The 16775-nt window shown below is 39.0% G+C and overlaps 1 protein-coding gene and 1 long non-coding RNA gene across 5 annotated transcripts in view; one reads left to right on the forward strand and one right to left on the reverse strand.

The window, feature by feature from the left end:
• Nucleotides 1-15825, forward strand: part of LOC102471832 (uncharacterized) — a 33391-nt gene extending 17566 nt beyond the window's left edge. Inside the window, exons 2-4 of the long non-coding RNA XR_334781.1 lie at nucleotides 4592-4697; nucleotides 6393-6450; nucleotides 15802-15825. This is a non-coding gene — a long non-coding RNA (uncharacterized LOC102471832). The remainder of the gene's footprint in view (nucleotides 1-4591; nucleotides 4698-6392; nucleotides 6451-15801) is intronic.
• Nucleotides 1-16775, reverse strand: part of XRCC2 (X-ray repair cross complementing 2) — a 118963-nt gene that overhangs the window by 93264 nt on the left and 8924 nt on the right. Inside the window, exon 3 of one of the 4 annotated variants that reach the window (XM_006150242.2) lies at nucleotides 5961-6945. The exons of the other annotated variants lie outside the window; for them this stretch is intronic. Within the exon in view, the coding sequence (XP_006150304.1) occupies nucleotides 6230-6945 (716 nt within the window). The 3' untranslated portion in view covers nucleotides 5961-6229. Of the gene's footprint in view, nucleotides 1-5960; nucleotides 6946-16775 lie in introns of those variants that run through there. 4 annotated transcript variants of the gene reach the window in all.

Genomic DNA, 16775 nt, shown 5'->3' on the forward strand with positions numbered 1-16775 from the left:
TGTTAGATTTCTAGGAAATTTATTATTTTTGGTTGATTGAAAACTGGAAGTCGGCAGGTAGCATAGTGGTTAAAGTACTGGACTCCCACACGGCCAACTGTGGTTCAAGTTCCAGACCTAGTGGCCTGCTTTCTCACTCTCTCTCTCTGGTGAGTACACGTGCAAACTTAACATAATAATAAATCAAGTAATTTTTAAAAATTTAAATAATTTTTAAAAGAGATACTTGTAGGGGCCAGCAGGTGGCGTGTTGTTTAAGGCACCGGAATTCCCACATGGCCAACTGTGGTTCAAGTCTTAGACCTAGTGGCTTCCTTTCTCACTCTCCCTCTCTCTCTCTGTCTTCCTCTGGCAAAACTCATGTGAAATAAATAAATAAATAAATAAATAATTTTTAAAAATTGTTTATTTTCAAATCTTATTTTCTAATTCTGTTGCTGGTATTTGGGAAAAATTAAATGTTAATATTTTAACTCACAAATTTACTAAACTCGGAATTCTAACAATCCGTAAATGACTTGGGGTTTCCGCACACACAATCACGCAGTCTTCGGTGGCAGTTGTCCCTTCACATGCCCTTTATTCACCCTCACCTTCTGTGCTGGCACTTTCAGGACAATGTTGAATACAGCTGATGACAGCAAGGACTCTTGTCTCGTCTTTTATTTTAAATGAGACATTTCCAGTATTTCACTATTAAGTAATGTTTACTGTGGGATTTTTGTCTATATTCTTTATCAGTTCCAGGAAATTATCTTCTACTTCATGATATGAATTATCATGAAAAGATGTTGACTTTTATTAAAAGTGTTCCTGTATCAACTGATATTTATTCTCTGTGTAAAACTTACATTGACTTGTTATCAGGAAGGTATTAAATTCTATCAATTATTTTTTTGCCTTGTTTGATATGATCTTAACTTCTCCCCCTTTAATGCAATTTATGTAGCAAATTATATTAATTGATTTTCTAATGCTAAACTAATCTCGTGTTCTTAGGATAAATCTAATTTGGTATCCTATTTACATTTTGAATTATGTTTGCTAAGTTTTACTTTTTTTAATTTGCTAGAGGGTGTGTGCACTCACCAGAGAGAAAGAGAAAGAGAAAGTGAGAAAGTACCTTCCCCATGGAGCAGTCACACCACATCCCCTCTCCTTCATTTCTGCTTTTGGGATTTGGGACTGGCATGTTTTATAAGCTACGAAGTCTGGGACTTAAAACATGCACTCGGCCATGTGGGGCCCACCATCCTGACTACCATACCACCTGCTGGCTGGTCCCCGCTTACTTAGATTTTATTTAGTATTTCTGCATACATGTTCATAAGAAAAATGGGCTTGACGCTGGCTCCACAGTGGATCCCACACTGTGACCACGGTCCACATCTCTGCCTAGTCAGCCTAAAACACGGAGGTCACATGTGTATGTATCAAAAATAAAGAGGGAAAAAACGTAAGGAAAAAAAAAAGTTAAAGAATATATTTTTTCAAAATAGATTGGCTGGTGGGACCAGCAGATGGTGTAATGGTTATGTCGCTTGCCTCCCACATAGTTAACTGCAGTTCGAGTCTTGGACAGGCAGCTTAAAACTCATGCTGGGCACGTGTGTGCACACCCCAAATCCCAAGAGAATGGAGAAGGGATTGCACCGTGTCCATCCCCCTGGGGGGGTGCTCTCTTAAAAAAAAAAAAAAAGATTGGCTGGTAATTTTCCTTGGTATCAAAGTTTTGGTAACCTGATAAAATTAGAATCTGAACTTTTTTCCCTGGTCTCTGAAAGAATTCATATAAAATTGGTACTATTTTCTTTAAATGTTTGGCAGAACTCTTTGGTACAGCTATCACAGCCAGGAGTTTTCCTGAATCTTCTATTTCTAATTTAATAGTTACAGGCTATGCAGGTCTTAAAAATGTCTTCTTGTGAGCCAGCAGGTGACGTAGTGGTTTTGTTGCTGGATTCTCACATGACGAATGTGATTTGAGTCTCTGACCTGTGGCTGGAAACTCATGCAAGGTGCGTGTGCATGCATGCCCCAAATCCTGAGAATGGAGAAGGGCTTGCGGTGTGGCCATCCCTCAGGGGGCGGGGGAGGGGATGATTTCTGACTTCCCCTCTCTCCACCTCTCCTGAGAGCACTAGCCTTAGGGCTAAAATCTTACAAAAAAAAAAAAAAAAAAAAAGTCTTCTTGAGCTAGTTTTGTTCTTTAAGGTTATTTATTGCCATAGGATGTGTACATTTGCTGGAGAGAGACAGAGAGGGAAAGTGAGAAATCAGCCCCTGGGGAGCTTGGTCACGCCCGCACACGCGCCCAGCGTGAGTTTTAAGCCACCGGGTCCGGGACTCAAACCGCAGTCGACTACATGGGAGTCCAGCAACATAGCCATTACGCTAACTGCTGGCCCCTGGTATATTTTTTTTCAACTTTAGGTTTTTAGTTTATGTATTTTTGCTTTATGTGCATTCCTTTAAAAAGCATACAGCAGGAGGTAAGCAGGTGGTGTGGTGGTTGAAGGATTGGACTCCCACACTGAGTGAGCCTGGTGGTTTGCTTTCTCACCCTCCCCCACTTTCTCTCTCTGGTGAGTGTGTGTGCCCTATAGCAAATTAAATAATAAATAAAATTAAATTCTTTGTAAAAAAGCAAATAGATTGTTAACATTTTAATGACCCAAGATTTTTGCAGACAAATTCAATCCATTTATAATTGGACTTAGTTCTACCACAGGGATAGGGATATATGATAAACATTGTGAGATTTGTAATCATTCACTTACAATATTCCTTTGGTCCTACCCAGCATCCCTGGTGCATGCGTGCTAGCTGTGTAACTTAGGTTGTGCCATTTCTATCTCTTTCTCTTTAAGCTTGATTCTTTTTATAAATGTTAAAATTTCTATGGGATTCACAAAGTCCAATTAGTATAACTTTAAGTTTAAAGGAATTTTTTATTAACCGGTATTTTTAATTCCTTCCAACATGTCAGATAACAAATCTTTTAAAGATAACTAAGTCTTTGGTCTGACACATTAATATATAATTGATAATTTAAGTTAATATAAAAGTTCATTATTTTTTAATCACGCTCCTTAAGAATGTTATAAATCTGTGAATAACAGTCCATTAAATTAACACTTCATTTATACAAAAAAGAAATGGAAATTTCTATCATATTCAAGGCTAGAGTTCTGCTAAGGTTGTTGAGTTTTTCATATATACTTGTCACTCATGCACACATACCTCAGCAGACTAGAGCTTGAGAGGGAAGGTAACTGAACTTTCCTTTCTTTTTTCAGGAGCGGAAAGTAGTGGCACCCTAGAGCAAGCAAGATTCTTAATTGTACTGATCATACTCTGATGAGGGGAAGAAACTAACATAATCCTTTGACTTACAAATATTTATAAGGCATTTATGTGTAACATGTAATGCATAAAACATACACGAATATAAAAATGGAAAGATGAACGACAGATAAAATGTTTAAAAATTGTGTTAATGGTAAAAATAACATTAATTTGTGAGAGCATAGAGGTGTGTGGGCGTGAATGGTACAGTAGTTGATCCAACGTGATCTGACAGCCAGTCATGTTGCCATCACAATACATCTCAGTGTGGCTGGAGAGCCAGGGCTACAGAGGGCTGTGAGTTTGATGACTTTGTATTGTCTCCTCTAGCCCCTGACAACAACAAGGATTCCTCAGCTATGAGGACAATGATCCCAGGTGGACCCAGGAGAGAATGGGAAGTGAAAGGGAAAAGAGAGAGGCCTGTGTTAATTGCTCTAAGTGAGAATCCATCCTCTGAGGCTACTCTGAGAAATACAGCAGTGTCCTATCACAGAGGGCAAGGGGGCTGGGGTATATGTATACCAAATACTGTCCCTCACTGGTTAAGGATTGCACATCATACCCCAGGCAGCACAGCAGTCTCTGACATCCAGAAGGTACCCTCAGAAGCCCTGGGTTTGGTGGGTTAGCCAGAGTAGGCCAAGAGCACATGGGTGGGGCACAGACAGTATATGCCTTATCAGTTATGCCTGCATTATGAAGACTATTATCCTTTTTTAAAAATATTTAATTTTATTATTTCAAATTTTCTATAGGGCACGTGCACTCACCACAGAGAGACAGACTCAGAGGGAGGGAAAGTGAGAAAGTAAGCCACCAGATCCTAGACTCATGGTTGGCCATGAGGGAGTCCAACACCCCAACCTCCACGCCACCTCACGGCCCCAAGACTATTATCTTCCATCTTAATTTCTTTGAAGGATTTTTTTAAGCCCTTAAAAAAAATCTTTGTCAGATAAGTGAATTTATAATTAAATGGGTTTAACTAAATAGTTAACATATAAATTAATAAGCTCATGAGAATGACTGTTAATCCTGTCTACTTTTCCCAGAGTAAAATCCAGATATGTCAATGTCACATTGACATATGACATTCTGACATAAAAATTGAAGGAAACCTCCAGGGTCAAGAGTACCAAATACTGATATAACTTAATCTTTTCTTGGATTAAAATGTATAAATAGAATTTCTAAAAATGTCTTCCTCTACCACAATACATTATCTTGTATTCCCCTTCAGGTGTATACTTCTCATTTTGGCCATCACTGAGTGGACAGAAACTCATCCAGCTCTCTAATGGAAATGACGCAATTGATCCTAGGGTATGTCTGACTATACTAAATAGGTAAGAAAATACTACTAACTTACAGTTGTAATATATCTGTTTATCATTTAATAAGGTGGAACAGCATTTCAAAACAAATTGCACAGAATTCCTTGAATGGGCATCTTATTTCCCTGTGTTTATTAAAAAAGTATATGTGGGGGTCAGGTGATGGCAAACAGGTAATACACTGTTCTGCAATGCTGGCCCCATTGGAAGGTTCCAGATTTAGGTCTGGAGACCTCTCTGAACATGCTGGGCACTGAGGTACCCGTGATCTGGGGCTGGCTGGAGCTAGGGGTAAATCACAGCATGAAGACCCTGTTGAGGGACCAGCAGATGGCGTAATAGTTACAGCACTAGACTCTCGCATAGTTGACAGCAGACTGGGTCCCGGACTGGGCAACTTTAATTCATGCTGGGCACATATGCATACGTGCCCAATATCCCAAGAGGAGAATGGAGGAGAAGGGACTGTGGTGTGGCCATCTTCCCTGGGGGTGATTTCTCGCTTTCTGTCTCTGTCACATGCCCTATAGCAAAAATCTCTCATATATATAAAAAAAGGATCCTTTTGAGGGTGCTTATAGCTGTTTCTCTCTCTCTTGCTCATGAAAGAAATTAAAAAAAAAAAAAAACAGAAAAAAAAAAAAAAAAAAAAACAGAAAAAAAAAAAAAAAAAAAAACAGAAAAAAAAAAAAAAAAAAAAACAGAAACAAAAACAAAAAACAAAGAAAGCACATTAAAAAGAAAATAACCCAACCATAATGAACTTCATCTTGGAATTCAGTGTACCTCAGATCAAATTCTCTAGCATTCCAGTTTTAGGTGTTGAAAGATGGGTAGGAGGAACTCCTTGTTATTGTCCCTTATACAGAAATAACAGCCCTACAGAACCACTTTCCAAAGTCGTGGCTTCCTAAAAGAGTTATGTAAGAAAGAATAGTAGTGCATTTGGGGGCCAGCTATGTAGCCTAGTGGTTAATGGACCTGGATTGCACATGGCTGACCAAGATTTGAATCTCAGCCTTGGTGGCTTGAAAAACATACCAGGCATATGTACATATGCACCTGCCCCAAATCCTGACAGGATGGAGAAATGGAGAAGAAACTGTAGTGTGACCACATCACACTAAGGGGATACTTTATCTCCTTTTCTGTCTCTCTGGCAAGTGCATACATGCTCTGGCAATTAAAAAACAATGCACTTGAATTTATCTGAACAAATAACTATTAATACTCAAATGAATTTCTAAAGTGTGACACAAACTTATAAAAGCCCATTTTATTTAGGACGAAATATGTACATTATTTATTTAGTTCTAAAACAAACCTAATACAAAGTTTAATGGTTTATATCACTGCTTAATCTTAAATGGTCTAGAAACAAAACAGTCTAAAGTTTTACTGTACTAGTTTAAGTAATCCATTCTGTGAAAAAATATTGCTATGTTAATTTCCCTGGAGTTTAAAGTTTTAGATTCAAATTGCTTATATATAAAAACCTTTTTGAAGTTCATATAATATCTTACAAAAGATTATTTTATGATACATTAACAAAACTCAACTCCACTTTCTCCAATAATAAACAAATGTTTTTTTAAACTGTTACTTTTTAAATGACGTGAAACCACTGAAAATTGAGTGCTGCCTTTAGAATCATCTTGCTTAGAGAAGAATATTCTATGCTTTACCACTTGTTGCCATGTCTTACAGAGATAGGGTCTGTAGTCTATGTCGGCATCACGTTTACAAGCAGAAGGCGGCTCTTCTGGTAAGTTTGAGGTTTTCTGCATTATACTTTGTGTTGTTGCAAAGAGAACCAAGCGGTACTCATTCACAAGTTTCTCTAAGAACTGAGAACATTTTTTCAGAGTAGACTCCTGCAGGTTAACACTTTCTCCTCCATTGGCCCGGTCTATCCAGTAAAAAGCAGACAGGCTATCCAAAATCAGAAGACAGAGGGATGGGTGACTACAGAACATAGTTTCCAGTGAATAGAGTGTGAGGAGCAACTGGGTGCTACTACTGCAGTATACCAGAAAAAGTCTTCCAAGGCAGAACTTGATTATTTCTTCGGAGCTTTGAGATAGTCTATGTTCAAGAATGGTAACAAGTCGGAGCATATCAAAGTGGTAATCAGTGTCAATAAACAGGACTTCAACTTCCAGTCCACCTTCTGATTTTGGAAGTATACATCGTGCTATTAAATGATAGAGCATTTCTGTTTTTCCAGTTCCTTCTGGACCATGAAATTCAAGAATATCACCTGTGTAAAATTTAAAAATGTCAGTCAAAATGTCGCAGCACAATGGTAGGCTACAAAATGAAAAGTTTGGCAAAAAGTTTAAAAGGGCATTAGAATGTGAAAGAAAATCTAAATCCATTTGTCAAAATAGATTTGTATAAGCAAATACTAATCATTAAATATCACCTCTAAGAAAGCAGATGGCTATTAATTAGCATCAAGGAAATTTAAAACAGTCCAGTGATGGGTTGAAAGGAGCCTGGGGAATCTCTGAGGATGAGCGCATACGTACTCACACTTGGAGTGGTGAGTTAGAGTCAGGAACTCCACGCACACATTCCCACGTGGAGTGGTGAGTTGGAGAGTCGGGGATTCGTGCACACACTCCCACGTGGAGTGGTGACTTAAAGAGTCAGGGACTTGCGCACGCACTCCCACGTGGAGTGCTGAGTTGGAGAGTCGGGGGCTCTACATACTTTAGGAACAAAGTGCAGCAAACTTGGCTCCTGCCTTTCAGAAGCTACTGATTCCTGTGGTAGAAGCCATTTCTGGTAGTTGATGATACCATATCCATTTTAGTTTATTCCATGTCGGTCTCTAATACCAATCCCCATCACCATTCCTACAAGAACACTATGAACCTTGTCTACATGGAAAATTAAATCCAGTTCATAGACATTTTCAAAACACTTGTCTAATGTTTCCACGAACACATGAACGCAACCTAAAACACTAAGTTTACTTTCTGAAGAATCCACATAGAAGACAAAACATAGCACTGCATAATGTCTGTAAATTGGTTTGTTGCCAGATCCTTCAATTAATAATCCTCCTTCTAGGAAATAATAAATATTTTCATCTCTCTTAGATACCAAATGGAAAGTCTCCCTGATGCCTTGCTGTTGTGTATCTTTACTATAGAGCTGGGAGAGCCAGCTTTCCTTAGCGGTTGAAGATGAGGATCATCCTGAACTTGGCTGGGGCAGGCTAACTCAACTGAGTGACTGATAGCGCTGAGGCAGGGGTGGGCCCACAATCCTCACTTCTAGATCTCCTTGACAATCCTTCCCCACCCACCCACCCCTCCCCCATGCACCAGACACATCCATCGTAAAAATTATTCTTAGGGGCCAGTTGGTGGCATGGTGGTTAAAGTGCTAGACTCCCACATGACCAACTACAGCTCTAGCCCCAGACCTGATGGCTTGAAAATCACACTGGGTACATATGTTTGCATGCCCAAAATTCCAAGAGGAGTGTAGACAGAGCTTGAGAAAGGACAGTGGGACGGCCAATCCCCGATGGGAGCGGTGACTTCTTTCTTTCTGTGTCTCTCCAGCGAGCGCATACACCATACAGAAAAAAAAAAAATATTATTACTATTATTAAATTTTTTCTTAGTCTCCTACACAAGGCAGGGTTACCAAGTAATGTAGTTGTGGCCAGTGAGATGCAGGTGGATATCTGTTGGAGATTTTTAAGTTTTGCTTTCCTATTCAGGTGATATTCTGCCCCATACTCTCCTCTAAAGGTGAGGTAGCCATACGGAGGCAGTGAGGACACAAGTGAGGACACCCTAAGGATGGTGGCGCAGGAAGACAGAAGGTACATAGGGTCTTGGCAACATCGTGCAGCCCTGTGCCAACTGTACACAGCCTGCCTCTCTACCACTTACAATGTGAAGGAAATAAGCTGAATCGGTGAGCCAGTAAATAGGACTTCGGTTACACACAGTTGAAAGCTATCCCTAATCAGGGTTTCCCAATGTAACTGACATGAGTGGAACAATTCTTGATTTTGCAGTTCTTTAACTGCTAGAGAGGTAGAACGCACCCGCCATGCGGCATGGTCGCACTGCAATCTCTCCTTCATTTTTCCATCCTGTTAGGATTTTGGACATGCCTGCATGTATGCCCAACATATTTCCCAAGCTGCTGGACTGGAACTCAATCTGTAGTTGGTCATGGCCCAGAAGCTAGCCTCATTTTGTAGTTGCACACGTTGTAGATCTAAGAGTCCATGGCTAAGTGGTGATAGCATCATTCAAGTGTAAACACTCACACGCACTTCCAAAGGTCCTTCAGTTACTCTTGATGTTTAAATATCTTTTGAATCTGTGAAGAGCTGTATTATAAATTATTTTTATAGCACTATAACTCTGTACTTTCAAGATTTCAAATCTCCTTTTCTTTTTTTTTTTTCTTCCAATCTCTTTCTAAATAGGTTCTAGTTCTTTTTCATTGAGGATAGCACATGTTAAATAAAATAGCCCCTGAAGACATTATCCTGCATCCAGAGCTTTTTTCTTTAGGGTTTTTGCCATAGGTTATGTGCACTCAGTGGAGAGAGACATGGTGAAGAGGAAACTGAGAAACTATCCCCGGGGAAGGTGGCCATACCACAATTCCTTCTTCTGGGTTTTGGGCCTACACGCACTCTGCATTATTCTCAAGTCGCCAGGTGTAGGACTAAAACTGTGGTAGGCCGTGTGGAAGTCCAGCATCTTAACCACCACACCACTTGCTTGTATGCTTCATGAACTTGTAACAATCCACTTTAAACTATAGTATTCCAATTTTCTCTAGTTTGTCGTTACAGACTGAGCACACCCAATCTGACCATTCAAAACCCTCCAAAAACTAAAACTTTGGAGCAATGACATGATACCAAGTAGAAGATTTCACAATTGACCTTATGTGATGGACTGCATACTGTCACTAATATTGTATAAAATCACCTTCAAGATATGTGTATAAGTTGTTTATGAAACAAATTAATTTCATGTTTAGACTTGGGTTCCATTCCCAAAAAATTTCACAATGTATATGGGCAAATATTCCACAATCTGAAATCTGAACTATTTCTAGTCCTAAGCATTTGAGATATAGGATATTCAACCTGTAATATTTTATAGCTGACCTACCTAGTTGTAAACACTGTGTTAAAAACAGATTCTTAGGTCCTGACAAAAATAAGTTTATTTAAGAATTCATTTACTGAGCCAGCAGGTGGTGTGGAGGTCAAGGTGGCTAGATACTACACGGCCAACCATGTAATCCTGATATAGCTCCTTGAATAATACCCTAGGTGCATGCACATGTGTGACCAAAATCCCAAGAGGAGAATGGAGAAGGGATTGTGGTGTGGCCATATCTCCTGGGGGTTGATTTCTCACTTTCTCTCTCTATCACTGTCTATCTTCAGCAAGTGTACATGCTCTATAGCAAGCCAAAAAGTTAATTTACTTTATTTTCTATTACTACTAAGAAACCATTGTATGTTGGAACCTTCCAAAATACCATATTTTATAAAACCTCAGCTAATTTCCACTATCATCTTAAATAAAACTTGTAATTTTAAGAATTGCATTTCAAAAAATTTTACAAAAAGATTATAGCTTCAATAAGTAAAACTATTTTCATATCAACATTTATGGATATTCTTATTAGAAGTTAACATAGTGACTAAAACTGTATTCAATCCAGATGTTCAGTTTATCCTTTGCTATTACTAAGAAGCTAAAATGAAACCTACTCCTCAATTCCCATGAAAATCTTTTACTATCCTATGTTACATAAACAGAATAAACTACCAAAGAAACATTAACACAGAACCAGTATTAACAGTTATGCAAGAAAGCTGAAGTGTTTAGGAAAGTCTATCTAAAAGTGGCTTGTAGGACACCATGGAGTACACAGAAGCACCAGCCGGGGAACCAATAAGCAAAATGCACCTTATCCTCCCTCTCTCTCCTTCCCCCCAGAGAGCAGCCAGAAGAGGCTGCACAGCAACTATTAACCTTTCTAGAGTATTTTAATTCTAAAAAGGAATTTCTCATACAAATCTCACAGGATCCTAAGAGCACTCTGAGGTTGGAAACATAAACTTTACCATTGCATTTATCTGCCTTTTTAGAAAAAACTTTAATTGCCAGAGAGCACATGCATTCACCAGAAACAGAGAGAAAGCACCCCACAATGGGGCATGGTCACAGCACAATGCCTTCTCATTTCCCCATCCTGTTGGGACTTGGGGCATGCATGCATGTGTACCTAGCATGTTTTTCAAGTCACTGGGGCTGGACTTAAAACTGTGGTGAACCATGTGGGACTTGGCTCCCTTAACTACAAGGCTATGGGGCTGGCCCTGTCATGCTATATAATCATTGTCTGTTTAGTTGATACTATTTTCTATCAGCTTCTTTAAAGGTTAGGACTTGAATACTGAATATTCTATCGCCAGCACAAAACACAGAATCTTTTGGATGTAGTTCAATCAGTGTGCTCTCTTAAAATCTTCTAAGAGAAATGTAAGTACCAACCGATGAGGGTTAAAGGGTTTAGAACACGGCATTGTGAAAGCAAGTAGGTACAGTAGGAAATCATAGGTGGGAAATGGCTTTTGTTAGCCAAGTCTGGCAGGTATGATAGCCCCAGACCAAGGACAGGCACAGGGACCAGCACAGGGTTAAGAGTAGAACAAACTGTCCAGGGCTGGGCCTGCCCACTCCAGCAACCAATTAGTGATGACGGTTCTGTCAGATCTCTAGTCCTAAAGAATAAACCTAAAACAGTGATTTAAAATTTTTTTCTCAGATAAGTTTGGGAATACTTGTACAAATCAAATTCATATGTGAAGTAAGGATGTATTTATTTACTTATTAATAAATAAATTAGAGGGCACATGTACTTGGAAAGAAAGACAGAGGGAGAGGAAGAAAGTATCCTCCCGGCACACCAGTAGGGCGTGTTCATTCATGCCATCAATCTCTTCTCCTCCATTTTTCCATCCATCTCATCAGGATTTGAGGTATGAGTACACACATGCCCAGCATGTTTTTCAAGTTGCCAGGGCCAGGATTTAAAATACGGTCAGCCATGTGAGATCTGACTCCTTCAACCACCAAGACATGGGGCTGGACCCATGAAGCAGGGATTTTTAAAGCAAAGTATTCTGAAAACAATTTAACTTTCAAAATGGCATATTCTGATGTATCTGTAGGCTTTACAAATAAAAGCATCCTGTAGCCACTAGAATTTAAGATTCCAGTAATAAGAGGCTGGGTTTAGCAATCTGGGAATAATCTAAGCAGAAATAATAAAAGTACAGAAGACTCTCCTGATAGGTGAATGTGGACCTGAGATTAAGAATAAAAGGCCCAGGGCTAGCAGCTGGCATAGTGCTTAAGGTGTTGGACTCACAAGGCTGACCACAGTTTGAGTCTGGGCTCAGTAGCTTGAAAATCACACCAGGCATGCATACATACGTGCTCAAAATCCCAATAGGAGAATGGAGAAGGGATTGTGGCATGGCCTTTCCCTCTGGGGGATGGAATGATTTCTCATTTTTTCCTCTATTTGTTTCTTTCTGGCAAGTACATGCACCCTATAACATAAACCTAATAAAATAAAAAAATAAGAGGCTCCAAACTCAATTCTTTCTTGAAATACACCCAAATTTGTAAGTCAGCTAAAGGTAGATAAAAACCCAGAAATTTAATAATAATAATAAATAAAAACAGGAGGAAAAAATACCATCAGACCAAAAAGTTTTTAAGAAAATGAATACTAGTAAGTAACGATTCAGGTTGAGTATCACTTATACAAAATGACTGGGACCAGAAATGCTTTAGGTTTCAGATTCTTTTTTCAGATTCTGTAATATCTGCATATTCAAAATGAGACATCTTGGAGATGAAACTCAAATCTAAACACAAAACTCACTTATACTTCTATACCTTATACACATAGCCTGAAGTAATCTTATACACTATTTTAAATTATTAAAAAAAAAAAACTTTTGGCATCACCATCATTCCCAACTCCATATTTATATGCTACTGACTAGCAATTTTTTCTTATACTTATTCACACCAAGAACTTAGCAGTAAAAAATATGACATATCATTAACGCAGTGAAAAATAGTGTGTTCAGGAAGCAGCATCCGCTGTTAAACCACAACACGGCAGGCTCTCAGCCTCTACCTACAATGCTGTGTTGATTAAAAGGTTACTGTGCATCATGTTTTTAAGGGGAGAAGAAACATCAGAAGCAGCTGAGGAACCAGGAAATGGGTCCTCCAGGGATGGGGAGGAATTCTGCTGAGCAGCTTTTTAAAAATGTTTTCCCCAAAGTTATCTGCCTCATTAACAACGATTGCTGTCTTAGAAGTTGCTCTTTGATGTTACGAACATGATTTCTTGTTCTGTCATGAATCCACCTGCAGCTCCTGTCCTTGAATAAGCCCATTCCACATTTCACCCTATGGTCTGCAATGTTAACACCACCATCTTTATCCTCACTATTTTCACCATCAGTCAATGAATAAACTATTCTGGACCAGCAGGTAGTATGGTGGTTAAGGTCCTGGATCCCACATAGCCAATTTCACTGTTCCAAGTCCTTGACCCTGCAGCTTGAAAAACACACCAGGCTCATATTCACAGGTGCCCCAAATCCTGAGAGGAACATGGATAAGGGATTGCAACATGGCCAAAGGGCAAGCAGCACATGCTCCCTACAGCAAAACTAACAAAAAACCACTTTTTTTTCAATAATCATATTCACTCTAGCTTACTGACTGTTTATTTTGCACAATCAAAATCTTTTAGTTTTATGCACTGTTTTTCTATCTTTCATTAGCTTTTGTCCATCACTTTCAGCATAAAACTTCGACAGTTTATTCTTCTGTTTCTTCAGGTCACTTGCAAGGAAATTTCAAAAAGTATGGGGGAAATGGTCCAACAGAAATCAAAATCCACATGGTTTTTTCATAATCCATGAACATTTTCAAAGACCCCACATACAGTGGTTGTTCCAATACATACTGTTCAGCAAGATGTTTCACACACTGTTGTCCAGTTTCTCCAGCAGCTTGACCTTCTGTGCTATAGATAAAACATAAATGCTTCCTCTTTTTCTTATCACTGTTTTCCACGGGGACATCTGCAGGCCTTTCTGACATTTCCAACAGTATCTTTACACCACAGGCAAAGAATAAGCAAAACAACAGTGAGTAATGCATACAGGGCTTGGGCCCATGTGAGGCATCAACCTGCATACCTGTGCACATGTCATTTATCACTCTTTGTGGGTGTGCTCGTGTTAGGGAATCTGGGCATGATGGAAAAGACCTATCACAGCTGAAGGGGGCAGGAAAGGTCTCTTCTCTTTGCATTCACTGAATACACTGTGTCATGTGCCTGTGCTTTGACATTAGGTCACATGAGATTAGGTGTGGAATTTTCCACTTGTGTGAAGTTCTGTCAGTACTAAAAATATTTTGGATTTTGAAACATTTCAGATTTTGGATTTGGAATACTCAACTTAGAAATACACAGAAGGGACCAGCAGATGGTGTGGTGGTTAAGGCACTGGACACACCCACATGGCCAACTGTGGTTCGAGTCCCAGACCTGGTGGCTTGCATTCTCACTTTCCCTCTCTCTCTCTCTCTCTCTCTCTCTGGTCAAATTAAAATAAATAAATGAATAAATAAAATTAAATAAATAATTCTTAAAAAAAGAAATACACAGAAAACTTACATTTATTTAAAAAGAAAAAAAAAGGCAGGGAAAGGGTAGGGAAAAACTCACTGAATTGATCCAGAACAGTGACCTTAGAACAGTAAATATGTAGTGAGCAAAAGCACATTTATAACATAAATAACATTTTGTGAACCAAACTTTGAAAATTGAAATATTCAGAAGACAGAACGAAAAGACACTGCAGGATGTGTTCACTACTTTTAATTATTAGCAAGGAAAGGAATCACATTGCAGGAAGTGAGAGAATACATTAGTATTTAGAAAATGAATAGTATAGAGAATGGTTTATATCCATTATTTTAAATTAAAAATAAAAAAACAAACAAACAAAAAAACCCTCAGTAGTAGTTCCATGAGGCTGCAGGATCAAATAGATGTGATTTCAGATAAATGAAACAAATTCTGAGATGATGAAGAAGGGACTCTACAGGACCTGGTGGCTTGAAACTAACATCAGGTGTGTGTGCATGTGTGCTCACCCAAAATCCTGAGAAGAGAATGAAGAAGGGATTGTGATGTGGCCATCCCCTCTGGGGGATGATTTCTCACTTTCTGTCTGGCCCTCTCTCTCTCTCTCTCTCCTGTGAGCACACGCACCCTATAGCAAAAAATCTCTTTAAAAAAAAAAAAGAAAAGAAAATACTGAGTTAAGTATATAGTCGTGGGAATCCTTGGTTTGATATGAATTAAACTGAGGCAAAGCTGTTTAAGGTCAAATCCTGGGTTAAGTAATTATATGTAGATAACACTGTTCTCCTTTGACAGATTAATAGCAAGACAGGTGTAAAAAAGTCATTTACAGCAACTGGGGGAGTAAAATCTGCAAACTTGCAAATTATACATGAATATTATCACCAAGGTCTTTGAATTAAATTTTCTATAAAGATATCTAACTGAAATCAGTTTTACTGATTTTATAAGCACTTATTAATTGTTAACATCAAAAATCATAGTCAAACATGTTCTAGAGGGGGCAGAGTGCTTTAACTTCATTTGCAGTCACTATCTCATATGTTTCTGTGAGCTATTACGAAAAATAGCTCTCTTGTCCAGCTGAAGTACTGAATATGACAACTTGTAGTTAACAAAAAAAAAAAAAAGTCCCCATGGCTTGGCACTTGAAGAAATTAAACTAACTCAGAAAATCTGGACGATTTGGCCTTGACAGTTACTCTTACAAACAGAATGCTGTAAGGAGTTCGGGTAACAGATTGTCACAAAGAGTTTATGATTTTGAAGATCCTTCAAAATAAGGAAAAGAAAAAAAAGCCAAAAAATACATCATCTTAGTACCAACCTACAAATGATATAACACATGTTTAATTTTCAGATTACAATCATTACAGTACTGAAGAAGAAATGAATTGGTGCATGGTACTGAATAACTACTGTCCAAAATAGCATTAAAGGTATGTTTACAACATTAGAGGCTCCAATAAACCCCAGCTCTCTCTGCTTCAACTGAAGCTGTCCTGTAACAATTCCTCCTAAACTACGAAACAACCCTTACAATCCCAGTCTTATATCTGCTATTGCTCTAATAGGGTATTCATCTAACTAGTTTTATAGCTATAGAACCTGTAGTAGTTCTTTTTTTTTTTTTTTTAAGAGACCTTAGGCAGGAGGACTGTCATGTTGTGATTCTCTGCCTAATGCCACCCCGCTGGGATTACCAGGCCATGCCAGCAAGCCCAGCTCTTTTTTATACAGTCTCAATATGTTGCCCAGGCCAGCCCTGAACTTAGGATCCTCCCGACTCTCTGAGACTTATGACCACCATGTCCAGCCTTTAAGCTAGACTAGAATCTGAACTTAGCTTTCCAAGTGGTCCTGGCCTGCAGAGCATCATGTCTTATTTGAGCAGTGCATTACCACCACAGCTGAGCATCTAAGGTAGTTTTAGATAAACTTTTTTGTTAATGTCTAAATGTGATGATGTTTTTCAAAAAATTTTTTTTTTTTTTTTTTGGAGAGGTTTTTGCTATAGGGCGCGTGCGCTCGCCAGACAGAGACAGAGACAGAAAGCGAGAAATCACCCCCCAGGGGGGATGGTCACGTTGCAATCCCTTCTCCTCCATTCTCCTCTCGGGATCTTGGGCACGCACGCACACGCGCCCGGCGTGAGTTTTAAGCCACCGGGTCTGGGACGCGAACCGCGGTGGACTACGTGGGAGTCCAGCGACATAGCCATTACACTAACTGCTGGTTCCCTCAAAATTTCTTTAATGAAACAGCATAATGTAGAATTTCTGCCTCAAACCTGCTTAACTTTTTTTTTTTTTTTTTTGGGCGGTGTTTGTCAGA

Source organism: Tupaia chinensis, unplaced genomic scaffold (assembly GCF_000334495.1).
Source record: "Tupaia chinensis unplaced genomic scaffold, TupChi_1.0 Scaffold000280_1, whole genome shotgun sequence".
Classification (NCBI taxonomy): Eukaryota; Metazoa; Chordata; class Mammalia; order Scandentia; family Tupaiidae; genus Tupaia; species Tupaia belangeri.